This window comes from Mandrillus leucophaeus, unplaced genomic scaffold (assembly GCF_000951045.1).
Source record: "Mandrillus leucophaeus isolate KB7577 unplaced genomic scaffold, Mleu.le_1.0 Scaffold172, whole genome shotgun sequence".
NCBI classification, from domain to species: domain Eukaryota; kingdom Metazoa; phylum Chordata; class Mammalia; order Primates; family Cercopithecidae; genus Mandrillus; species Mandrillus leucophaeus.
The window spans coordinates 1,808,774-1,836,214 of record NW_012101721.1 but is presented as its reverse complement, the minus strand read 5'-3'; the positions used below and the strand labels follow the sequence as shown (position 1 = coordinate 1,836,214).

The following is a 27,441-nucleotide window of genomic DNA, read 5'->3' as shown; positions in this document are numbered from 1 at the left end:
ATCCTGATGTCTGCCACACATGGATGGACCTGGAAGACATTATGCTAAGTGAAACAGCCAGACACAGAAAGAAAAACATTCTATGAGGCAAGGCACTGTGGCTCATGCCTGTAATCCCAGCACTTGGGGAGGTCAACGCAGGCAGATCACCTGAAGTCAAGAGTTCAAGATCAGCCTGGCCAACATGGTGAAACCTGGTCTCTACTAAAAATACAAAAATTAGCCAGACATGATGGTGTATGCCTGTAGTCCCAGCTACTCAGGAGGCTGAGGTAGGAGAATCACTTGAACTCAGGAGCAGAGGTTGCAGTGAGCCAAGGTCACACCACTGCACTTCAAACTGAGTGGCAGAGTGAGACTTTGTCTCAAAAAAAAAAAAGAAAAAAAATATTGCATGATCTCATTTTCATGTGGAATTTTTTAAAGAAAATCTCAAATACACAGAGAAAGACAATGAAACAGTGGTTACCACCAGAGGGGAAGGGAAGACAAAGACAAGATGTAGCTCAAAAGATACCAAACAGTAGATACGTAGTATGAACAAGTCTAGAGCTCTAATATATAAACACAAGAAATAAAGTTAATAAGATTGTATTCTATTAGAGATTTTTGTTAAACAAGTAGATTTTAACTGCTGTCACACAAAAAAGTAACTATGTGACATGATAGATATGTTAATCTGCTTCACTATGCTAACCATTTTACTATTTATATGTATCCCATAACATCATGTTGTAAACCTCAAATATATACAATGAATTTTATTTTTAAAACAAGAACAAAAACAAAACCTGATAAATGGATTCTAAAATTTATAGAAACGCAAAAGGCCATGAAAAACTCAGGCAATCTTAAAACAGAAAAGAGATAACCACAGACGTCAGGACTACCATGAAGCTATAAGTAAACTTAGTAAGGCATAAGTAAACGTAATAAGTACTATTTTACAAACATTTAAAAAGAAAACTATAGCTAAAAAATAAAGCTACAGCTAGAAACAATGTATATTACATAATTCAAGGAAAAACTTTACCTTGGATTCAGCATCAGGAAAAAGTGAATCCCTTCAACTAGGTGGACTGATTGACAGTCTACTTTGCTGCCCCTTCCAGCAAACTTTGTTTGGTGCTTAAGTGTAACAAGGAGATGAGGAACTATCACATACCCTTTTTTTTTTTTTTTTTTTTTGGAGATGGAGTCTCGCTCCGTTGCACAGGCTGGGGTGCAGTGGTGCGATCTCGGCTCACTGCAACCTCCACCTCCTGGGTTCACGCGATTCTCCTTCCTGAGCCTCCCAAGTAGCTGGGATTACAGGTGCCCACCACCACACCTGGCTAATTTTTGCCTTTTTAGCAGAGACAAGGTTTGACCATTTTGGTTGTCCAGGCTGGTCTCAAACTCCTGAGCTCAAGTGATCTGCCCGCCTCAGCCTCCCAAACTGCTGGGATTACAGGTGTGAGCCACCATGCCCAGCCACATATGCTTTTAAACACGTATCTTGGCTCTCTTTGCCATGCTTTTTACTTATTAGGTATTAAATAAGCTATTTCAAATTATTTTTAATATTAAATAAATGATGAAGCTATGTCTTCAATGCTTTAAAACTACTCTCTCTCATTACTTGCCACAAGGAAACAAGAGAAACATGTAATTCCTAGGTCAGGCATGGTGGCTCATGCCTGTAATCCCAAGACTTTGGGAGGCTGAAGCGGGCGGATCACTTGAGGTCAGGAGTTTGAGACAAGTCTGGCCAACATAGTGAAACCCATCTCTACAAAAAATTTTAAAATTAGCAGGGCGTGGTGGTGCGTGCCTATAATCCCAGCTACCTGGGAGGCTAAGGCATGAGAATCTCTCGAACCTGGGAGGTGGAGGTTGCAGTGAGCCAAGATCGCACCATTGCACTCTAGCCTGGGTGACAGAGCAAGACTCGGTCTCAAAAGAAAAAAAAGAGAGAGAGAGAGAGAGAGAAACATGTGAGAGAGAGACAGAGAGAAAAAAACATGTCATTCCAAAGCCAAAGCAAGATCTTGGAGTTCAAAATTATTTTGATGACTCTTGACAAATTCTAATGTTTACCTGATCAAGCTCTTCCCCAGCCTTCCTGAGATTCTGTAACTGGTAAACTTCTAGGATTCTTCCATTATCTTGACAGCACAAATCAATTATAACACAGCCCTGGTCCTCAAAGGCATTGATTTGATGAAATGCAACAAAAGGTTTGCTGTAGTATCTCCCTGGAAGAAGCTGCAGGGGAAAACACAAACAATGAAAAAAATTTTTTTTTAGTTTTCTTCTTTTTCCCTTTCCTTTAGGAAACAGGTCCAAAAAGTTCAAAATAAGAAAATTAGGAGGATTTCCCCCTCTGAAATGGCAGGTCCAGTATATATAAAAGTAGAATACAGAAGGTAGAAGCAAATACGCTTTGATTTAAACATTGTTTGCTTAAGCAATGAACTGGGGCTATTTGATATAGACTGATCAATTGTTACAATGAACTTAAAAACCCTCATGAAATATAGCCCAATGTTTTGAATGATATGTAAATCTTGGACTCTAACTGCATGGTTAAATAGAAAATATTGCTACTCAGTATATTGATGATAAATTAAGAGACTAATTTTTTTAAAGTGTAGTCATTACTAAATTTTTTTTTGTAATGAGATCCAGATAGAGTAAATTTAAGATACTATCTCTTTAGAGAGGTAAAAAGTAGGCAAATATAATAGTGGTATGACTCAGGAGTGTAAAAAGATATTCAACCATCATGGTTGGACTTTAGTAGGATTGTCACATTCACATATTAAGAAGCCAGAGAATTGGGCTGGGCATAGTGGCTCACACCTGTAATCTCAGCACTTTGGGAGGTGGGCAGATCACGAGGTCAAGAGATCAAGACCATCCTGGTCAACATGGTGAAACCCTGTCTCCACTAAAAATACAAAAAAATTAGCTGGGTGTGGTGGCGCATGCCTGTAGTCCCAGCTACTGAGGAGGCTGAGGCAGGAGACTCACTTGAACCCGGGAGGTGGAGGTTGCAGTGAGCTGAGATCTCACCACTATACTCCAGCCTAGTGATAGAGAAGACTCCGTCTAAAAAAAAAAAAAAAAAAAAAAAAAAAAATCTCAAAAAAAAAAAAGGAAAAAAGAAGCCAGAGAATCAACTAATTAGAGTATTACTGCAAAAATTACAGAAGATTTCTGCACGAACAACACCCTCTTTAGCAGCTATTATGATATGGAAAAAATCCATGCTAAGAGAGTTTCTTGGATGCCATTTTAATTGAATCAGATCATTAAAACGGTAAAATTGTTTCCTATAATTCTCTAATATGCAAAATCCATCGTACTAATTAATAAGTAGCTAGCTCAACCTATAGAAGAAGGTAATAACCTTGATTAAAAGTGTCCTATGCAAATAATATCCAGGGAAGGTTAAAAAATCAACTATATGGAAATTTGCCTTTGTTTCCAACAATTTTCATGATAAATATACTCCACCTGTCCAGTGTGTTTATCCACCACATGAAACCGCGTATTACACTGGGGTTCCCAGCTTATCCCATCTGAAAAGGCCTTTCCTCGAATTTTAGAAGTGGCAATTTTCCACAGGTTCATCTTTAGAGGTTGTTCAATGAAAATAATATAGTTCTTTGTCATTCCTAAAAGGTTCCAGCAAACAATAAAAATGTTATTTGGCAAACTAGAGTTGTCTGAAATGTGACAGTTATGGGGACTTGTCTGAATGCCTGGACATGTTACTGATGCCCTAAACAAATGCCAGCCAGAAATACGTGTTTACTGTCTCCCAGCTTTACTATACATATTTCCTGTTCCTACATAAAAAAGGGAACTGCTTAGAATAGCTTGGGTTGCATGTTCTCAGCTTGCTTTTTATCTTTTTTTCCTTTTCTTTTTAATTATTTGGTTTAGGAACAAAGTAAAAAAGTATAGTATTAAAGTGTCCTTTATGATCTGTACATGTATCCCTTAATCCTTTTCCTGCTTATACTCGGGGTAAGAATCTAGGAGCAGTTTGGCTATATGATTTAAAATACAGAAAATAGTCTGAGTAAAAGCTGAACCAATCTACACAGAATATGAATTTCCCCTCAAAATAGAGTCAAGATGACCTTTTCATGTCTGATTGCTATTTGTTGCCTAAAATTTTAAATTCTATCAACTAATTTTTTAGTAATTGCTTATACTAAAGCAACTACAGTATATCTTTTCAAGCAGTCAGCTGGCTAGGGTCAGGAGTATGTGACTAAACAGAATAACCTTAACTGGCATCAAAATGCAACCTTGGTCTCATTATCACCATAGCATGATAAACTATTAACATAACATTTGCCAAACTAGTCCTTCTGCTACAGCAACATCAAGGCAGGGCCCACTGAAATTTGCCTTATCCCTGGACTCACCAAAGCTATGGTAGTAAGAAGGTTTCCCCTTCTCTGTAGGAGCAATAGAACATATCACCTGGGCTCCATGGATGGTCTCCTCAAGGTCCACCTTCTCTGGAGGAACCCGAATAACCTTATAGGAGAAACCTGAAAAACGAAAAGTCCTATCTTACTTGTTTTACATACATTCTAGATTAAATGACAACCCTTGCACTTGTGGACTCGCCAAAAGCAATTAAGAGATTTATGCAATATGCATGACACTCTTATTTCCTGAAGGGTTATTTCAAACAAAGATTTGGATCTTAAAAATATGTTATCTCTATGAAAATAATTAGCTAAGGTTTTGAAACAGCACATCCAAAGTGATCAACCAATGATTCATTCTATTATAATGCTAACTTCATCTCTAATTCATAGGAAACATTAAGGTAGCAGCCAGGCACTGTTCACAATAGCAAAGACTTGGAACCAACCCAAATGCCCATCAATGATAGACTGGACAAACAAAATCTGCCACATATATGCCATGGAATACTATGCAGTCATAAAAAAGGATGAGTTCATGTCCTTTGCAGGGACATGGATGAAGCTGGAAACCATCATTCTCAGCAAACTAACATAAGAACAGAAAACCAAACCTCATGTTCTCACTCATAAGTGGGAGTTGAACAATGAGAACACATCGACACAGGGAGGGGAACATCACACACCAGGGCCTTTCAGGGGGTGGGGGGCTAGCAGAGAGATAGCATTATGAGAAATATCTAATGTAGATGCCGGGTTGATGGGTGCAGCAAACCACCATGGCATGTGTATACCTATGTAACAAACCTGCACATTCTGCACATGTACCCCAGAACTTAAAGTATAATAATAAAAAAAAGAGCTATTATATAATGAGGTAGTGATTATAATGGACCTGTCTCATATGTATGGTGAATAGACAGGTCATAGAGTTGAAGTTCTTAAACTGAAAAAAAAAATAGCAGCCAGAAATATCCTCAAATTCTGTTCCTTCCCTTCCTTCCCCTATTCTAACTACAGTCTCCATTTGCACTCGTGTCCAGCTCCTTCCCTCAACCCTCTGGACCCCTAGGGTCACTCTGGGTTCCATCCCATCCTGTCTCATCAACATTCTTTCATGCAGTCATTCATCTGTCTATTGCTTACTGGCTCTTCAAGAATCAACTCAGATATCCACTCCTCAAGTAGTCTTCCCTGACTCTTCCCCACCCCAAAGGTATTTGGTGCCCCTATTGTATGTCCTCATTACATCCTCATAGTCATAGCACGTATCTCATTGTATACAATTTTCTGCTTATTTATCCGCTTTCCAGTACAGTTCTTTATTTATTTATTCTGCAACTACTACTTTTTGAGCACCTACTATATTCCAGACACCATTCTGAGTGTTCTTAGTACTATATTCCAGGCACTTGTATACAGAAATATGCAAAATAGACAAAAATCCCCCCCTCTTCCTCCACCTTCTTCTTCTTCATTTTATTTTTAGAGACAGGGCCTTGCACTGTCACCCAGGCAGGAGTACAGTGGTGTGATCATAGCTCATTGCAGCCTCGAATTCCTTGTCTCAAGCAATCCTCCCACCTCAGCTTCCCAAAGTGCTGTGATTACAGGTGTGAGCCACTGTACTCAGACAAAATCTCTTATTTTGTCTTATTGTGTTTCTTTTAAATCATATAATAAGTAAAAATATAATGCATCAGATGACAATGAGAACTATAATAGAAAATAAGCCAAGGAATAAGGATCAGGAGTGATCATATGAGGAGTAGGAGCTACTGTTTGCACCTTTAAATATGCTGGTCTGGAAAGTTTCACTAAGTGGGTGACATTTGAGTAAAGACCTAAAGGAGGTGAGGAAGAACGCTTGAAGATATCTGGGAGAAATGCATTCCAGGTGGAGGAAAGAGCAAATGCAAAAGTTCTCAGCCAGGAGCACCACTGGAGTGTCTAAGTATCAGCAAGGAGGCCAGTGTGGCCCTATCATGATAAGCAAGGAGGAGTGTCTAGGAGGTAAGTTCAGAGAGGCGGGTGTGGGTTAAAAGGATAACTCTGGTAACTCTGGTGTTACCGTGCTGAAAAGAAACCGAAGTGGGGCAAGGGCAGAATCAGGGCAACTAGTTGAGGGGCTATTGCAGTCATTCAAGTGAGAAGGGATAGTGACTCAAAGTAGAGTGGTGGCCATGGAGGTGGTGTGAAATGGTTGGATTGTTGATATATTTTGAAGGCATTGCTGAAATTACTTTTTTTGTTTGTTTGTTTGTTTGGTTGGTTGGTTGGTTTTTTTTTTTGAGACAGGGTCTCACTCTGTCACTCAGGCTGGAGTGCAGTGATGCAATCACGACTCACTGCAGCCTCAACCTTCTGGGCTCAAGCGATCCTCCCACCTCATCCTCCTGAGTAGCTGGGACCACAGGCACATGCCACTATATCCGGCTAATTTTTGTATTTTTTGTAGAGATGAGATCTTGCTATATTGTCCAGGCTGGTCTCAAACTCCAGAGCTCAAGCAATACACCCACCTCGGCCTCCCAAAGTGCTGGAATTACAGACATAAGCCACTGCACCTGACCCTGAAATTACTTTTGGATCAACTGATATAAGAGATAAATGTAAAGGATGATTCCACAGTTATTGTCCTTAGCAACTGGAAAGATGGAGTTAGTATCTCCTGAGATTGGGAAGACTCATCTTAAGGAGAGAAAGAAATAAGCCAGGCACAGTGGTGCATGTCTATAGTCCAGCTGCTTGGGAGCATCTCTTGAGCCCAGGAGTTCAAGTCCAGCCTGAGCGATATAGCAAGACTCCATCTCTAATCAAAGAAAGAAGAAGAAGAAGGAAGAAGAAGGAGGAATGAGGGAGGGAAGGGAAGGGAAGGAAGGGAAGGGAAGGGAAGGGAAGGAAGGGAGGGAAGAGAAGGAAGGGAAGGAAAGAGAACAAGGAAGAGAGAGAAGAAGGAGGAGGAGGAGAAGAGGAGGTGGTGGTAGTTTAGGGGAAAATATCAGGAGTCTGGTTTTTGACAAGTTAATTTTGCAATGCCTATTAGACATCCTAAGAAGAATGCTGAGTAAGCAATTGGATATAAAATACTGGGGAGGTCTAGGTTGGGGATATAGATATGTTTTGAGAACCCACTATATACAAAATGTCATGCTTTGTACAGTGATGAAAGAAATATTAGACAAGCTCTATAGTCCAAGAATACTCTATTATTGTCTTTAACATTAGTCTGAACAACATATTTTAAATAAGTATTAAAAACTAACTGGATTGATTAATGTTTACAGGATTTTCATATATTTTAAAAGCCTTTTAAAAATATCTAGAAAAGCTAAAACAAAAGCTTTTTACTTCCTAAAGGTAGCAATTACTAGCAAGCATTTTACTGTAATACAATGAGAATAACTAAATTTCCCCCAAATGTCTATCAAGTAGTCAAGCTCCCTGCAGTTGCATGCACATTGAGTTCCAGTTCAAAAACTTCTCACTGAGCCAAATAATCAAGTGAAGGAAGAAAAAAAAAAAAAAAAGTAGGTTCAGTGTTCGTTGGGATTATGAGAAGATAAAGAGATGAATTTTCTGTCTCAGCAGTTGGATTACTCAATTCACAGAATTTAAACACATTAATTAATGAACTGTTCTAACTGCAAGTCTTGAAGGCATTAGGTAAGACAAACAGACACCCAGGAAACACCCAGCAGAAGAATGTCCAGAAAGACCAGACCTGCCCAATACTGTCAGCTGAATTCTGGGAGACTCTCCAGGAGTTTGTCTCCTGGAGACAAGCAGCAAACTGAGGCAAAGTAACAAGCACAGGCTCTCATGATTGGTGGCTGGGTTAATCAGTGAGGTCCAGGGGCCACTTGCACCAAGATCACCCAGAGAACATGTTAAAATGCAAATTTTTAGCCCCTTTTCAGTTCTACTAAACCAGAATCCCTGAGGATGAATGAAATCCAGATGATTCAATCTACATTCCAGATTATTGTTAGGCACATTAAAGGTTGAAAATCACAGATCTAGTTACTATTATTTTAGAATATGTAATTTAGGCCAGGCGCAGTGGCTAGCGCCTGAAATCCCAGCATTTTGGAAGGCTGAGGTGGGCAGATTACTTGAGGTCAGGAGTTCGAGACCAGCCTGGTCAATATGGCTGAAACCCCGTCTCTACTAAAAATACAAAAATTAGCCAGCCATGGTGGCAGGCACCTGTAATCCCAGCTACTCAGGAGACTGAGGCAGAAGAATCACTTGAATCTGGGAGACGGAGGTTGCAGTGAGCCAAGCTCGTGCCACTGCATTCCAGCCTGGGCAACAGAGCGAGCCTTCATCTTAAAAAAAAAAAAAAAAAAAAAAAATGTGATTGGCCAGGCGTGGTGGCTCACACCTGTAATCCCAGCATTTTGGGAGGCCCAGGCGGGCAGATCACAAGCTCAGGAGATTGAGACCATCCCAGCCAACATGGTGAAACCTCGTCTCCACTAAAAACACAAAAATTAGCCGGGCATGGTGGAGGACACCTGTAGTCCCAGTTACTCAGGAGGCTGAGGCAGGAGAATCACTTGAACCTGGGAGGCAGAGGTTGCAGTGAGCTGAGATCGCACCACTGCACTCCAGCCTGGCAACAGAGCAAGACTCCATCTCAAAAATTAAAAAAAAGTAATTTAGAATGGCAAAATAGTATTTGTCATATTATGAATGAGTTACAAAGTTATCTACTTGGTTAACAGAGTTAATTTATTATGAAATTGATTTTTTTAATGATCAAGATAAGATAGATGGACCGAAAATTGCTGGGTTCTTAGATCCATTTTGTTAAAACATTTTACTTAGAAGGATGTTTGCTGTTTCCTATAACAGTGTTGAAGAATCCTCCTTATCTGAGATCAAGTAATAAAGAAGAGAGAGAGCTGGGTGTAGAGGTGTCTAGAGCACCCTCTCTCTACTCGTGCCAGTAAAAAGCAAACTTGTAGTATTCATCTTTATATACACTCAGAGATGTAAATATGGAGAGATAGAGAGGAGCAAGCCACAAAGCCAATTATGCACCAAAGTTATACCATTAACCTATACAAAGATTTCATAGGTTGTAGATGGTAGATTAATTGATAGCTGAGAGAAAGATAGTCAAACATATCTAATGCAGGAGTCCCCCTGTATCCAGGGGGGATACATTCCAAACCCCCCGGTGGATGCCTAAAATCATGGATAGTACAAACCCTACACACACTGTTTTTTTCTTTACATATATACTTATGATAAACTTTAATTTCTAAATTAGGCACAGTAAGAGATTAACAACAATAACTAATAATAAAATAAAACCATTATAACAATATACTGTAATAAAAATTGTGTGAATGTAGTTTTTATCTCACAAAATATCATAAAATACTCAGACTGGATAACTGAAACTGTGAAAGTGAAACCACAGAGAAGGGGGTCTACTATACTTACTTACACATTCCTCTTCAAACAGGGAGAGACATATGTATTCATGTATAGAAACCTGAATTCACATGCCCTTAGAAGAGTGGGTAGATAGGTGAAAAGGCCTTAACAAGTAGAGAAGGACATGGTGAACAGGTGAAGATTGAGTATTAAAAAAATACCAATAGAGTCTTCTGCATTCCATGATGAATAACTAATGAGATGGTCTAATAGAGTAACTAGCAAGCAAGGCTTCGTGTGTGAGTCAAAAGCTTACTAGAGCAAGTCATTTAGCTCTCCTCAAGGTTCACTGCCTTTGTCTGTAAAACCAAGGTAATATTAGCACCTTTCTCGGAGAGTTGGCATAAGGATTAAATGAAAAAATATGGGGAAAAATGCTTAACACATAGTAGATACTCCATAAATGTTATATCATTATTAGCTATCAGAACTTTCTGGAGCAGATTGGAGACTAGAAAAGAGATGTGACTTAAGTGGTTGTGCATGCAACCCCACTATGACTTTAACTTACCGTGTAGTGTATTACTTTCATGATAAAAATAAATTCCTTCCCTATGATAGACAATGTACCTTCCTTGTATCTCTTGGCTGCAACATTCTAAATTTCTTATACTTCTAATATGGTACTTACTAAAAATTCCAGTTTTAGAAATATGTACTGAAAATCCCTACAATGCTTGTAAGCGAGAGGCACCATGAAACATACAAATGTGAGTTAAACTAAAAAGGTCAAATTGAAAATCAGCTACTAAGCATACGTACCAATAGACCGTAGAACAGATACTTAATGATAAATCATATATTTTAAGTTGGGTAATGCTATTTTAGAGATTTTCTTTCAAACTTTTCAAATGATGTTTCATATGTTTACATCTTAACTATAATTGAACCCCGAGAAGACAGTTAACACCCAATTATTTCTTTCCTATTTATTTATTTATTTATTTTTGTGAGACAGGATCTTGCTGTGTTGCCTAGTCTGAAGTGCAGTGGTACAGTCATGGCTCACTACAATCTCAAACTCCTAGGCTCAAGGAATTCTCCCACCTCAGCCTCCCGAGTAGCTGGGACCACAGGTGCACACTACCACACCTGGCTAATGTTTTTGTTTTTGGGTAAAATGAGGTCTCACTTTGTTGCCCAGGCTTGTCTCGAACTCCTGGGCTCAAGAAATTCTCCAGCCTTGTCCTCCCAAAGTGCTGAGATTACAGACATGTGCCACCATGCCTGGTCTCAATTATTTCTAAAAAGACCTCTATCGCAACTTTACCAAATGGCCCAAAGGAGTTCCCCATATTGTATGCTGTTCCATCCGGGTCGTAATGAGGATGTGCAGTTGCTCCATTCACAGCAATAAATTTGCTCCAATCTACCTGCAAATTTGAGACCATTGGAGATTTTTAATGGGCAGATCTCTACTTACATGCATAAATAGTAGAAATATCTAATGTTTTTAAAAATACGATATGAAAACTGCAATGTAAGCCCTAATTTCTTGCCTCTGAGAAATAAAAATTATTTTTCCCACTAAAAAGAAATCAAGACTAAAAACAATAAACAAAAACCCATCACCACTACTAACAACAAAACTACCCTGAATAAATTTGCCTAATACCACAGGAAATTTCAAAAGAAGCATAAGAATTAAAATTAAAAACCTAGTCTAAAATTTTCTTTTTAATTATGTTACATGAAGGAAATACAGGTATAGACAACCTCCAGTCCAATACTAACCATAGCTAGGAAGAACAGCAACTAGCCAAAGTAGATCAGTACTATTCTATTTCTCCTTTACCCTAGCCTTCAGATGTTAGGGCTAAGGAAGGAGTTTAGAATTATATTTAAGGAAAACCAACCCAGAGGCCATCAGACCAGAGGGTAAAGGTGACCTGCATCATGAATAACTTTGTTTTTCTGTAGTTAAGGCTCCAATTTCTTCTTGATATATACTACTCTAAAAAGTATTTCGAATGGAAAGAAATGTTAGGATCTATTTTATTCATTTTTTTACCTGTACTTTACCTTTTCTGTCTTTTCCAGAGTTTCAATGTCCACTTTATTCATAAAGTTGGTCTCAGTGCAGAGGTAGTAATCACCCTTGTACCGCACATAGTTGACATTAGTGTTGTCAGTCATGGCTGAAACCAAACCCTAGAGTTATTTAAGTACCATGCTCACTGTAGCAGATGCTAAGCACACACTCAAAGGAAGAAAGCAATTTCAACATCCTCTCACATATACAAAAAAAATCTATTTTCAAGATTTATGTTTGTATAAATGGTATATATCATAATAGTTTAAATAATCATCACTCTCACCTGCAGCTTTACCAGGCAGCTCAAACCTGGACATGAAACGTTCAAAAACATTCTTGCATGGATCCGGGAGAGCCAGTGTGCCAAATTCTGACATCACAATTCGGTTTTTAGCACTGTTGGCCTTATATGTATCACTCTGTAGAAACTTGCTCCTGTATGTCACTGTGCCCCTTGCCATCCTGAACTGGTGAAGCAGTGCCATCCCATCAAACCAATGATTGTACCTTCAAACAGGAGAAAATAAATAAATATTAGTAAGAAAACATGGGGTAAAAATGAGGGAAAGAGTGATAGATCTTCATTTCAAATATAAAGATAAGGAAATGGGACAGGTTCCCAGCACAACCTGATTAGTCAGAGAACTTGAAATTATGGGAGGATAGCATTTTGGGCATATCCTAGGTATAAAAGGAAAGAATAATTGGCATTCTCCTGACCCTTACCCCTGTCAAAAAAAAAAAAAAAAAAAAAAACCCTCACATTTTAGAAAACCCCTATTGTGGTGAATCCTAAGAAAATTCTAACCTTTACTCCATGGCTAAGATAATAGCATGAGAGGATATGGGATGCCTGACATTTACCTAATCAGAATGAGTTCCAGGCTGGGCACAGTGGCTCACACCTGTAAGCCCAGCAATTTAGGAGGCTGAGGCAGGTGGATTGCTTGAGACTAGCCTGGGCAACATAGCAAAACCCCGTCTCATTAAAAATAAAAATAAAAAAAGGAAGAGTTCCTAAGCTTTTAGAAATAGTTATCTTCATATCTTGTATGTATTAAAGTTTCCATTTACTCTAAAATTTTTCAACTTTATCAAGATTATGCTAAAGTAGACAAATAAGATAACTGTCCTTCTTAATTATTTTTGTCCATATGATTACACCTTAGGAATGATCTACTTAAACAGTTAAACATTGAAAACTGTAAGGAAAAGTTTGTGGTTTCGCTTTTTAAATGGTTTCTTATATGGTCTCTTCTTTCATATGCTTAACACATTGAATGCTTAATACCTTCAGTATGGATAAACAAAGCTAACATCATTGTCTTAAAAGGCAATGGTTCCTGAAAGCAGAGACTGGAAGAGATATTTGTACACCCATGTTCACAGCAGCATCATTCACAATAGCCAAAGGGTGGAAGCAACTCAAGTGTCCATCAGTGGTTGAATGCACGAACAAAATGTTTACACTGTAAGGGTTCAGAGCATGCTACGCCAAAATATGCCACTTTGACATACCGATTATTTTGAGTTAAAAGGTACTTGAAAAACAGCCGACGCATGAAGGGCACTCTGACCTTCTTTATTCCTTCCTGAAAGCAGGAATAAAACTCCCATGTGAAAGGTGCCCTCCCTGTACCAGAAGGAAGGAAAATATTTATATTACCAAAGGTAGGGAGTTGAGGCTGAGAAAATGAGAAAGATCTGTGCAAATGAACCCTGTTAAACTAACCTTTATCTTCATGGTCACTTTCACACAATTAACTGCCGTAGCCCAAACTCCTTTGTCTTGTCACATTTTCACCATTTACTACACTTTGTCCAACCTAGTACAAGCTTTCAGCCCTAACTTATTCTTTGGCTCTTCATTTTTCTTGGGGGAGGAGTGGTTCCAAGGTACATGTAAAACTTACTAAATAAAATTTGTATGTTTTTCTCTTGTTAATCTGTCCTATGTCCATTTAATTCTTGGGCTCAGCTGGAGACCCTAAGAGGTAAGAGGGAAAATTTTGTCTCCCCCAAAACATATACTGGAATATTACTTATCCTTTAAAATGAAGGAAATCCTGTCACATGTTACAACATGAAGGAACCATTGAGGACATTATGTGATATGAAATACACCAGTCGTAAAAAGACAAATATTGTATGATTCTACTTATATAAGGTATTTAAAGTAGTCAAGTTCATAAAAACAGAAGGTAGAATGGTGGTTAATAGGAGGAAGGAGGAAGGAGAAATAAAGAATTGCTGCTTAGTGAATACAGAGTTTCAATTTCACAAAATGAAAAAGTTCTAAAGATCTGTTTCATGACAAGATGAATATACTTAACACTACTTAACTGTAGTCTTAAAAATGGTTAGGATGGTAAATTTTATGCTATATGTATTTTACCAAAATTTTTTTAATTGCAGGAAAGAAAAAAAAAAAGTCTTTAAACCCAATAATTTGGGATGCCACTATTATCAGATAACTAAATGTCCGTAAATTCCTGGGTTTACTTCTGGTCTTTCTAATCTATAGTGGTCCTTTCTTGCACCAATATCACAATGTTTTAATTGTAAAGGCTTTATGGTATATTTTAATATCTGGTAGGTCTAGTTGCTCCCTCTGAAAAAAAATTTTAGTGTTTTCTTGTCAATTCTTACATATTTATTGTGCTATATGAACTTTAGTATCAGTTGGTCCAACTTTCTTAAACAGCTTGTTGGAATTTTTATTAAGATTGTATTAGATTTATAAATTGACTCAGGGAGAACTGGGACATCTCTATGACGTTGAATCACTCTATTCAAAAACAGGGGATGGTCTTTCCATTTATTCGAATTTATCTTCCAGGAGTGTTTTAAAGTTTGCACATTTCTAAATTCATTGCGAAGTATTTAATCTTCTTTGTTGCAATTGTAAATGAAGTTTCCCTACCCTTATGTTCTCTGATTATTGTTTGCATACATGAAGGATATTATTTCAGTATGTTAATTTTATATCCTGTGACCTCACATTTTATTGTTAAATTTAGTTTTATCATTGATTCTCTATGGTTTTCCAGGATTAATATGGTTATTATATTAATATGATAAAATAGTAATATTATATCATCTGCAAAAAGAGAATTTTACTTTACTAGTCCTTGTGCCTCTGGTCAATGTCTTTCATCTAATTGCATTGCTTACATCTGGTACAATGTTGAACAGTAGTGAAGATACTGATCATTCTTTCCTGTGTCTGGACTTGAAGAAAATACTCATATATTTTCCAATGTAGTATTACTGCTTGTAGCACCAGGATATAATAGATAGAGTTATTTAAGATATTTATAATATATATATTATAAACATATACCAAGATATATATACATTAAGAAACACATACATATAAAATCATATTTAGAAACTATCCAACAAACCCTATTTTCTTTTTTTTTTGAGACAGAGTCTTACTCTGTAGCCCAGGTTGCAGTGCAGTGGCACAATCTTGCTCTTGCAACCTCCGCCTCCCGGGTTACAAGCGATTCTCCTGCCTCAGCCTCCTGAGTAGCTGGGATCACAAGCACGTGCCACCACACCCATCTAATTTTTTGTATTTTTAGTAGATACGGGGTTTCACCATGTTAGCCAGGATGGTCCTGATCTCCTGACCTCGTGATCCGCCCACCTCGGCCTCCCAAATTGCAGGGATTACAGGTGTGAGCCACAGTGCCCAGCCAAAACCTATTTTCTTAAGCAATTTTTAGGAAGAGTGGATGTTTAATTTTCACAAAAGCTTTTTCAACGTCTATGGAGATAATTCTGTGATTATTTTTCCTGGAACTTATTAATATGGTGTATTTATATTGTATTAATGAATTCACTAATAACAAGCCTACCTTGTATTCTTGAAATTAATCCCATCTGCTCATAGTTAATTTTATTTTTTTATGTGGTATTGAATTCTGTTTCTTAACAAAATATTTATTAGTGCTATAATAGTATTATATATTTTGTACTTTTTTTAAGAGACAGGATTTTGTTCTGTGGCCCAGGCTGGAGTGCAGTGGCACTATCAGAGCTCACTGCATCCTCAATTCTGGGCTGAAGTGATTCTCCCGCCTCAGCCTCCCAAGAAAGCTGGGACTTACAGGGACATGCCACCACACTTGGCTACTTTTTAATTTTTTTGTAAAGATGGAGTCTCACTATGTTGCCCAGGCTAATCTCGAGCTCCAGGCCTCAAGAAATCCTCCTGCCTCAGCATCTTAAAGTGCTGGGATTACACGTGTGAGCCACAATATTTGGCCTATTTTGTACTTTATCATGGATATTCATAAATAATATTAGTCTGCAGTTTACTTTTTTCCATGATCTTTGTTATATTTAGATAGTAACATGATGCTTCCTTTATAAAAACAGTTGGGAAGTTTCCTTCATTTTTGATGCTCTGAAATAATTTATAAAGTACTGGGACTATCTCACATTTGAAGGTCTGGTAGAATTCATCTATGAAATAATCTGGGCCTGGTAATTTTTTTGAGAAATATTTCCTTAATAAGGGTCCTATTTCTTCTACAGAAACTGGTCTACTAAAAACTTCCCTCTCTAAGGCCGGGCGTGGTGGCTCATGCCTGTAATCCCAGCACTTTGGGAGGCCAAGGTGGGCGGATCATGAGGTCAGGAGATCAAGACCATCCTGGTTAACACGGTGAAACCTGTCTCTACTAAAAATACAAAAAAAATTTAACCAGTGTAGTGGCAGGCACCTGTAGTCCCAGCTACTCGGGAGGCTGACACAGGAGAACGGTGTGAACCTGGGAGGCGGAGCTTGCAGTGAGCCGAGATTGCACCATTGTACTCCGGCCTGGGCGACAAAGCGAGACTCCCTCTCAAAAATAAAAAATAAAATAAAAATAATAAAAATAGAAAAAATAGAAAAATAAAAAACTTCCCTCTCTATCAATTTTGTTTAATTCTTTTTCTTTTTATAGAGACATGGTCTGGCTATGTTGCCCAGACTGGTCTCGAACTCCTTTCCTCAAGCAATCCTCCTGCCTCACCCTCCCAAAGTGCTAAGGTTATCCTGCCTTGACCTCCCAAAGTGCTGGGATTACAGGCATGAGCCACCACACCTGGCCTCCATCAATTTTGGTAATCTGCTTTCCCTATAGAATTATCCATTTTATCAAGGCTTTCAAATGTATTTGCATAAAGGCCTTCAAAGTCTCTTGTAATTAATTTTTTTCTGTTTCAATTATTTCTTCTCCATTGTCATTTCATACTTTGTATATTCGTGCCTTTTCCCTTTATCTTCTTCATCATGTTAACTAATGGTTTGTCTACTTTGGTAGTATTTTTCAAAAAAAGTTACAATAATTTCAAGAATTTTTGCTACTTAATATATTTCAATTTGTTAGATTCTATCTCAAGAGATCCTGTCATTACATGCATTCATTTATTCAAGTCAACATATGCTTGAGTCCCTACTATCTGCCAGGCATTGTGCCAAGGTCAGCACTTACAGGCACATAAATAACGGATACAAAGTGATTGCTGCTACAAGGGAGAAACTTAAAACAAAACAAAACAAAAGAGCTATTTATGCAGAGAAGGAGCAATAGGATGGAAAGCTGGGGAAATCAGGAAAAGGTCAACAAGAAAGGCGACATTTGACTGGTTCTTTACGTATGTCTGCCAATTGCAGAGGGGACAAGGGCAGAGGTGATGGAAGGGGGAAGCGTCAAAAGACATACAGTATCTTAGAGGAACAGCCAGTTGAGGGGGTAGCATGTGGGCGGAGCTGTCAGTGGCAGGTGATAATGTTGGAGAAACAGGTCAGCCCACATCACCAGCACTTAGACTAAGGCTTAATGACCTTCACCAGGCAAGTGTGAAGTTGTGAAACAGGAGAGTGAAACTGTGTGACTGGCATCTTGGAACAGAAAGAACAGCATGCAGACTTAAGAAGCCGACGAGGAGCCCAGGCAATAATTCAAGCAAGAGAAGATAAGCACCTAAACTGAAGCAGCACCAGTGAGCAAAGGACAAACTCCAGAAACAAGTCAGAGATGACTGATAGGATGTAGGCAGCGACAAAAAGAGAGGGTCCAAAAAGTCAGGCCTGAATGACTGGCTGCCTGGTGATACTTTAACCGGGATGGAGAAGACATGAAGAACAAGTACCGGGGAAAAGTCAATGGCTCGGTTTTGAGAGTCTGAGCTATTTGTAGAACACCAGAGTATAGATGTTCCACAGCCAGTTGGCAAAACACAGGTCTAGAGCCCAAGAGCTGGGGGCGGGGTGGGAGATCCACGTTTGAGAGTATCTAGGTATAAGCTTGCCGATGGGATAACTGCCATCTACCGAGCACTTACTACATGCCAGGTATTGTGCTAAGCACTTTGCTACATCCGTTATACATATATTCTCCCTTCACATTGACCCTGCAAGGGAATATTTTTCCCAATTTACAGATGTGGAAACCAAGGTTCAGAGGAATATGCCCACAGTCTCAGGGCTGCTCAGTGACAGAACAAGGGTTTGAATTCAGTGATGACACTAACTCCTGGGCTCTACAGCATCCCAAAAGGTAAGGTGAGCTCTAAGAGTTATTTGGCAGAGAAGGAAATGGGAGAGATGATGATGCATCAAGGTTTCAGAGAAGAGGAAGAGGGCTGCGTCCTCTGATCAGCAGCAAAGCAAAACTTGAATTTGCTGAGTACTAAGACAAATCCATGGGAATGAAGTATGTGTAAGCATTGTGTTAAGTGTTACAAAATAACCTAGAGATGATTTAAAAGATATAGAAGGACGTATGTAGGTTAAAAGCGAATATATGCATTTTATATAAGAGACTGTAGCATACTTGGATTCTGGTATTAAAGGGGTCCTCTAACCAATGCCCTGTGAACACTGAGGGATGAAGTGTGGGGGTGGGAAGAGGGAAGCTGAAGGAGTTAAATGCAGCTGCCCCACAAGTCATTCCTTCCTATGAAGTAGGCCAGTTTATCTGCTGAGGGTGAAAGGGACAGGGAGAATGAAGGAGGCCTCAGGAAAGGGTCAGAGACTTGCGGCAGACCCTGTGAGAAGCTGCAAACAACACCAACTGCTAAAGATTCCTGGCAGCATCAAGCACTCAGCTAGGACTGGAAATCATCATTTCATAATTGAATCAATCAGCAAGGTTGTGTGATTTGCTCTAGACCTGCTCAGCAGGCCTGGCCCATGAGCAGGGGAAACCAAGGATGGGCCAATCTAGGACTAAAAATAATCAGAGGAGAGGCAGTGACCACCAGGGCAAAGGAAGTGAGCGTGGTGTTCAAAGTGCTTGAAGTGACTGACAGTAAAGTCTGGGCCAGGGAGAAGAAATCAAGAGACAGTGGATAAGCCTTAAGAAGGTAGAGGACAGGAAGGAAAGAAGAACTTGATGGAATGAAAAAATAAGTTTAATGGAATGTAGGACTGTGAAAACTAGGGTTTTGAGCAGAGTAGAGTTTCAGAGTTCAAGATTTCAGGGGTGGGGAAATTCTGTAGAGTAAGTTCCAAGTGTGGCCTCGGCATGTGGCCTTGTCGAAGTGGCACAGAGGGGGACAATCATTACAGTGGGGACAGTCCCGGAACTGGGAGCCTAGACTATGGATCCTGAAGTCCTGTCTAGAGAAGAGTAGAGACTAAAGGTGCTGACGCTATTTAATATTCTGCCCAGATTCATGTAACTGTATTCTTTTTACTTTTGTTTAATTTTTATTTTTTGTAGAGATGGAGTCTTGCTATGTTGCCCAGGCTAGCCTCAAACTCCTGGCCTCAAGCCATCCTCCTGCCTTGGCCTCCCAAAGCACTGGGATTATAGGTGTGATAAACCACACCCAGTCTTCACATAATTTTAAAAACTAGTATGTCTTCAATTAAATCACTGATGAAAACAATGTAATTGAAGATACGCCTTTGGCATGTCATCACTGTCTGCGTGCTGACATGAATATGTTAAATGGCATCTAACAGAGTGACCAGAGCTTCACATGTGAGCAGGGCTATTCTTATCCACAGGTGAAGGGTTACACTGCCCTTCCCTAGGTCACTGCCTCTCCCTGTAGGTCCTGTCTTGGGAGCCAACCACTAAACTGAGTGTCTGTCTCCCTTTGACCTGAAGATATCTGTCCAAGGGGAAGGCAAGACTTTGTTCCTGCTATAAATGCCCACCACTGACTCTGAAGAAACTGATTTGAGGACAAAGTAGACACTTGTGAGGGCCAGCCATGCCATCCACTTGTCCCACAAAGATTCTTATCTTCAAAGAGGCCTGTGGGGCAAGCCTGGACCCCGAATGGTTCTGCTACTTAGTTTGAACAATATATGACGGCGCCTCCTTCTGCAGCAGGTGAAATACCAGATACCCTCTGTAAGAGGCTGTTTATTCTCTGGGAGTTGGATTAGAAGTTTCTCCTCCTCCTCCCCTTTGCCCTCCTTCTCTTCTACTTCTCCTTTTCTCATAGCCTTTTTTAAAACATCCCTAGTTCTTGGTCTGTTTCCAACAACAGACCATGAGAGACAGAAGGACCATGATCAAATTCCAACCAGGCCCAGAGGAAAGGGCATGGTGATTTACCAAACAGAAACTAGAACAGTGGTTGCCAGGGGTTAGAGGAAGGGAAGAATGGGAAATTAGTGTTCAGTGGATACAGGGTTTCAGTTTTGCAAGGTAAAATGAGTTCTGTGAATGGATGGTAGCACAACCGTATGAATCTACTTAATGCCATTGAATTCTACATATAAAAATGGTTAAGATGGTAAATTGTATGTTATCTATATTTTACTACAATATTTTTTTTTAAAAAAACAGTAATTCCTGGAATTCATCTAGTCATTAAAAATAATGATTGTTCAGACTTGGTAGCAACATGAACAAAAAGGTTTATGATAGTGTGAAGTTTTATTACACCGGGGCAAATAATACTACATATAATTGTAATTACTTAAAACAAATCTATAGAAATAGTGGGAAGACTGGCAGGATATACATCAAAGTGCTAAAGAAGGATGTGTCAGGTGGTACATGCTTCCCCCAGCCTCTCTTTTCTATATTTTAAAAAGTTTTATATGGGTAAAACTTTTATAATAAAAAATTGTTTCTACTATTTAAAAATGTTTAAAACAAAGCAGATTCCTTCCTGGCCATAGAGGTTTTGTCACATAGCTTCATGTCTCTGGTAGACACTGAGGGAAATTTATACTGAAGAGTTACTGGTTTTTCTTTTTTTTTTAACATTTTATGTCATTTATTAATGCAGTATACATTAGATCTAAAATCTGCAGTTTCTAAGCACACCATGTTTAGATCTTTCAGATCCTTATAATTTAGGCACATATTGATTATGAAAATAGGTTATCTCTCAATACAATACTTCTCTGTCTTGGTAAAAATAAGAAAAAGAAAATAATTCATTTCTGAAGTTGCTTTCCTTCACTTGTAAGGGTCTGATCTCCTCCCACTATGCACATGTACCCTTTACTGTTAAGGAAAGCTTTGCATATGTAGATATAGAAGAATGAGTTACGTAAATACTAAAGATATGTCATTCTCCCAAAGGAGACACAGGTGGTTTTCAAGGATTCCTTGCCTCATGTTGATGAGTCTGTAGAATTCAGAACCCATTTGGACACAGATAATATCCCTTCTCTTGGGGTAGAAATAAGGACACCAGGTCACTAGTAGGGAGGTACAGGCCCTTCTGCTGCTGCTGCAGAGAGATAATGACTGAAGAAAATTGGGCTAAAATTTGTTAAAAAAAAAATATATATATATATACACACACACACACACACACATATGTAAAATAATCACAGGTGCTGACTGATTGGTATTACATCTTAGAGCAGCCAAATGCCTTTATTTTTACTTTACATATATTTTTTGGTGGCTGTAATCAAATGTGTGTTTAAAATTCCTCATTCCTGGGCTGGGCACAGTGGCTTACACCTGTAATCTCAGCACTTTGGGAGGCCAAGGCGGGCGGATCACAAGGTCAGGAGATCGAGACCATCCTGACTAACACGGTGAAACCCCGTCTCTACTAAAAATGCACAAAATTAGCTGGCCATGGTGGCGGGCACCTGTAGTCCCAGCTACCTGGGAGGCTGAGGCAGGAGAATGGCGTGAACCCGGGAGGCAGAGCTTGCAGTGAGCTGAGATCGCGCCACTGCACTCCAGCCTGGGCGACAGAGTGAGACTCCGTCTCAAAAAAAAAAAAAAAATTCTTATTCCCCACTGTAGGGTTCTAACTGTAATTATATTACATTGCCTTTTAGCAGACAACTCTACCATATTCATTCATATAAGCTTTGATTGCAGTAGCTCTGGATTTAGTATCTATTTCTAAGCTGGCCCTATGTAAGCTATTTGGTATTTGAATTAAATGAATATTAATGATGCACCTTGGTTTTTCGGTTTTGAAGTATCTTCCTATGCTTGTGATGATTGTGTCAGAAAACTAGGCTAATAGTGTAAATAGATAGAATTGCTTGGTCTGGTGTTGAGTGGAACTTGCCTAGAATGAAATTCTGAGAAATTCTCATTTATAAGTGTTGTAGCGATAGGTAAGTTCTTCCTCCATTCGGAGTTCCACTGTACCTTTGGAATAACAGTGATGCACAACGATGTCTTTCTTTCCACTCTGTGTCAATCAGAAAGAATTGGATATTACTTTAATTTAGCTATTGTTTTCTCCTAAAAAGTAAACCTTATGAAAATGAACCTGAAAAGAGTCTTAGGGAATCTGATCTCACCATATTCATATGTTGTGACAGGTATTTAAAGAGGGGAGGCATCACTAAAGCTATTTATGAACCTGAACAACCTTTTCCACGTTTTCATAAAGTTTTAACAATTTAAATATCAATACTGCATCTAGGTATTCAATAAATATAATTGCATATGTTGTGCTTTCCATAAATTAAAATCCTCAAATGCATCTCAAACCAAGATGGTATTTCCACATCATGCCTATTTAAAAACAAATATAATAGATGCTATTCCTGGTCATAAAGCCAGGTAAACCCCTCTACCCCATTCAAAAGGCAGAAATATCTATTTTCCTTACATCTATTAAATGAGTGCTTTTCTGTTAAAAATCAGAATATGAAAAAAAGTCAGTTTTTCCCTTAAGCACCGCTGAGAACAAGCATAATCCTCTAAACATTTTTTTTTAATTTCCTTACAGTGTTATTTCTTCTAGACAACTGAGTGGGTGGAGAAAGAAAAGTGATAAGGAAAACACTTTTATCTTGTACATCTTCCTCCAGTCCCTAAAATTCTCATCTGACACTTTGTGACATGTGTAGTGGTGTCAGCATCTCTTCAAATATAGCTCCCTTCAGCTTGGACCCTCTCAGGTTGGCTTCTTGAAGATCACACCCAGACAGATCACAGTTCTCTAAATCAGTTCCTGCCAGAGTTGCTCCTCTGAGGTTACAGTTCTTCACTTTGCATTTTTTAATGTAGCCCTCTCAGGTTAATTCCTGTCATCTGACTTCCCTCCATATCCATACCTTTCAGATTAGCACCTTCTAAATTGGCTTTAAGACCGGAAGGATCCTCAAAATTACACAGTTTCAGGGATGCTCCTTTTGCATTAGAACAGAGCATCTTGATTCCCTAGAGATTTGCACAATCTAGCACTGATCCAGAGAGATCAGCTCGTTCAAGATTTGCACAGCAAAGATTTGTACGTGCAAGATTACAGCGGCTTAAATTGGCCATTTTGAAGTTAATGTATCGAAGGTCCAAACAAGAAAGATCAGCACCACTGAAGTTCAAACCCTGGCATCGCAGTTCTGACTTGGTTGGAGTTGCTAGCAGAAATCGGACAAATTCCTTTAGGGATATTGGTGAATGATCCTCCAGCGGTTGAGAATTCTTTATTGCCACTTCTAGGTGTTCAATCAATGAGTCAATACCAAAAAATCCTGCTTCTTCTAACACACCCAATAAATTAATGCCATCATTTACAATGAGCTGTCCATGACGCAAGTAGTTCAAAATGAGTTCAAGGTACTCAGGACTTCGGTCAATTAAGAAAGCTCCTCTATGATCTTGCTAATTTCCCTAGACACCTTTGTCCTTAAACATGTGGGCCAGCATACTGTCAGGTTCTTTATTCACTAAAGTGCTCCGTGTAGTTGTAAAGTACCACCCTCCAACATTTAATGTCAGCCAGTCTGTGTGGAATCCTAACAATCCTTCAGGAGGCTTAGAATCTGTCTGAGGATCAATAAATGGCTCTCCTTCACAAACAAACAAAACATCATCATCCCTGATCAAAGCAATATCATCAATCAGTCTACCTTTTCCATTGTACACACTGGTGGCTTTTATGCCGAGTTTACTGCTGGCCACAGAAAGCAAATCAGATAAAGTTCCATATACAGCAACCATCTTTCTATTCTTGGGGCTGCCGTTCAGGAACAGGGTCACCCGCCTCATTGCGCTGCCCCTGCTGGGTCCTGAGTGAGCCGCCACCCTTCTACCTGGTCCTCCTCCCACCTTTTTCTCCTCCTGCCCTTCCCCTCCCTCCACCCACTCGGATTCGCCTCCCTTCGCCACCTTCCTGCCCTTGGGGACACACCACACACACGCACTCTGCCCCACACCCAGGGCTCGACCAGTCCTCCTTCCCACCCCGCCCCGAGGCTCCTCAGCCTGCCTGAGTTTTTCATTTATTGACATCTATTTATTGAATGCTATTTAGGTGCAGACCACTGTTATAGGTAGTGGGGATACAGGATGAACTAGAAAAAAAAATCTCTACCCTCATCAAATTACATTCCAATGGGGGAACAGAGCTTAACACTCAAATAACAAACAAAAAAATACCAGACACTGATAACGCTGTGTAGATAATTAAAATAGGTAATGTAATCAATACAGTCAGCCCTCCATACCCATAGACTCCACATCTGTGGATTCAACCAAACTCTTGAGTCAAAAATATTGTGGGAAAAAAAAGCCACAAAGTTCTGCAAAGCAAAACTTGAATGTGCTGAGTACTAAGACAAATCCATGGGAATGAAGTATGTGTAGGCATTGTATTAAGTATTATAAAATAATCTAGAGATTATTTAAAAGACATGGGAGGACATGTGTAGGTTAAAAGCGAATATATGCATTTTATATAAGAGACTTCAGCATACTTGGATTCTGGTATTTAGAGGGGTCCTCTAACCAATGCCCTGTGAATACTGAGGGATGACTGTGCCGGCATTTTTATGTTGGGAGATCAGGAAAGGCTCAAAGGACATGAGATTTGAATCGACATCTGAATGACAAGACCAGTCTTGGGAAGATTAGGGAAGATAGGTGAGAGAACTAATGCTAAGATGCTGAGCAGATACAACTGTGCCCAGTTTGAGGAACTGAAAGAGACCACTGTGTCTGGCAAGTGCTGGGTTAGGAAGAGAGTGGTATGAGGAGACATTGCCCTTCCTTCAGGAACTTGCAGGAAAACAGCTCAGTCATCACACAGACAGCTTCTGACACCTCTCTTCTTTTGGAACAAACCACAGAGGGCTTCAAATTTACAACAGTCTACAGAGCAGAAAAAGCAGGACATTTTGTTTAAAAAGTCTCCTTTTTTCTCCTCTAGGCTACAGTTTCCTTATCTGTAATCAAAGGGATGGAATGGCAATATTAACCTCACAGAGGAAGCAGATATTAATGCATATTCCATAGAACCAGCCCATGCCAAGAAATCCAAGTTGTTCTCCAAAATCAAGGCTTACTTATCCTTCCCAAACTCGAATTTCCCAGGTCCAATTCGCAGAAGAGAGCCGTTGAGCCACTTAGGAAAATGTCCCCAGACTCGAGCAGAGATGCCCCGTGGAGCCTCTTCCACTGTGGTCAGTAGCGGTGCAACACATGGCAGACCCCGACACTGCCCAAAGATGGCTTTCTTCTGATGAGTATTTCCCATGTACCTTTTGAAAACTGTGCAGAGGAAACCAAAAGAACAAAAAAATATTTTACCAAATCTTCTATAAACTTGCCTGTTTCCCACAGACAATAATCTTATCAACTGGCAGCTTGAGGGAAACGTGAACCTAACACCAAATACGGTCTCCAAATTTCTTCTCTCTCCTTCCTCATTCTCAGACTATCAACGCTTTGGTTCTCCATTTTCAACCCACAACAATTCTATTTCTTGTAGTACTAATCTACCTAAGAACTAACTTAGGACTTCAGTTACTATTTTTATCATTTCTCTTAGTTGAACAATGCCTGTCTTTTTACAAGAATAAATTTACATGCCAACCCCAGATGTGCTAAGAGCAACTGCATTGTTATAAAAATGACCACCATTCAATATTATCCAATTACATTGACCCCAGTAATTTAGATATACCAGAATCTGATTCCGAAGATTTCATAGCAATTCTTGTGATTTTAATAAGATCTTAAATTTAATTCCTTTTATTTGAATGGCATATACATGAAAATGCAAGGCATTTTCCAGTGGAAGGGTGTCAAAAATTAAATTATGCAGTGATATCCAGTCTGAAATTACCAAAAGAGCAAAAGGCACAAGAAGTAAAAATCATTACTGTATAATAAGAAACTGAAACCTTTCCCTATTATTTTAACATTACTGAGTATTCACAAGGCAGTACTGCCTAACATAGAGGGGTGGTCAAATAAATAATCAAGTGCTATAAAATAGAATTCTTTATCTCATTAAGGTTTAAGAGTGATTCAGAAATCTAGACTAGAAAAATGAGCTAACACATAGGGACACTATTACTCTTAAGAAATGAGATTTGCATTCTTTTAGCAAGTTATTACTATCCATTTCTTTCAAATTTTTCAAAAATTCAGCTTGAAGCACATGAGACATTCTACTCCCCTATATGACATGTAACAATTGAGGCAAACCTAATTCTTTCCTGATTTTTCAAATAAAATTCTCTTTCACCCTGAATGTTCTTCCCAATGTCCTTATCTCTAGTTCTAAGAAAATTCCAGCAGGGCACAGTGGCTTACACCTGTAATCCCAGCACTTTGGAAGGCCAAGGCAGGTGGATCACCTGAGGTCAGGAGTTCAAGGCCAGTCTGACCAACATAATGAAACATAATGAAAGCCCGTCTCTACTAAAAATACAAAAAAAAATTAGCCGGACGTTGTGGCAGACCCCTGTAATCCCAGCTACTCAGGAGCTGAGGTAGGAGAATCGCTTGAACCCGGGAGACAGAGGTTGCAGTGAGCCGAGATCGCACCAACGCTCTCCAGCCTGGACAACAAGAGCAAAACTTTGTCTCAAAAAGAAAAAAAAAAAAAAAATTTCATTAATTGGTCAAGGTCTATCTCCAGTGTTACAGTACTTCCCTTAAGAGGCAGCACAGTGTAGGCTGGGCACGGTGGCTCACACCTGTAATCCCAGCACTTTGGGAGGCCGAGGCAGGTGGATCACAAGATCAGGAATTCAAGACAAGCCTGGCCAAGATGGTGAAACCTCGTCTCTACTAAAAACACACACACACACACACACACACACACACACACACA

General features: G+C 39.2%; 1 protein-coding gene and 1 pseudogene across 6 annotated transcripts in view; both read right to left on the bottom strand.

Moving 5' to 3' along the window:
* BCO2 (beta-carotene oxygenase 2) overlaps positions 1-27,441 on the bottom strand; it is a 58,172-nt gene that overhangs the window by 21,377 nt on the left and 9,354 nt on the right. For 4 of the 6 annotated variants that reach the window (XM_011977005.1, XM_011977006.1, XM_011977008.1 and 1 more), the window contains exons 2-8: positions 25,664-25,868; positions 12,203-12,426; positions 11,907-12,022; positions 11,155-11,257; positions 4,425-4,553; positions 3,502-3,662; positions 2,080-2,247 (exon numbers count right to left, since the gene is read on the bottom strand). In XM_011977005.1, coding sequence (XP_011832395.1) covers positions 2,080-2,247; positions 3,502-3,662; positions 4,425-4,553; positions 11,155-11,257; positions 11,907-12,022; positions 12,203-12,426; positions 25,664-25,868 — 1,106 coding nt within the window. The remainder of the gene's footprint in view (positions 1-2,079; positions 2,248-3,501; positions 3,663-4,424; positions 4,554-11,154; positions 11,258-11,906; positions 12,023-12,202; positions 12,427-25,663; positions 25,869-27,441) is intronic. The other 2 variants (XM_011977011.1, XM_011977010.1) reach the window with 2 other exon arrangements.
* Positions 23,201-24,544, bottom strand: LOC105537415 (annotated as a pseudogene).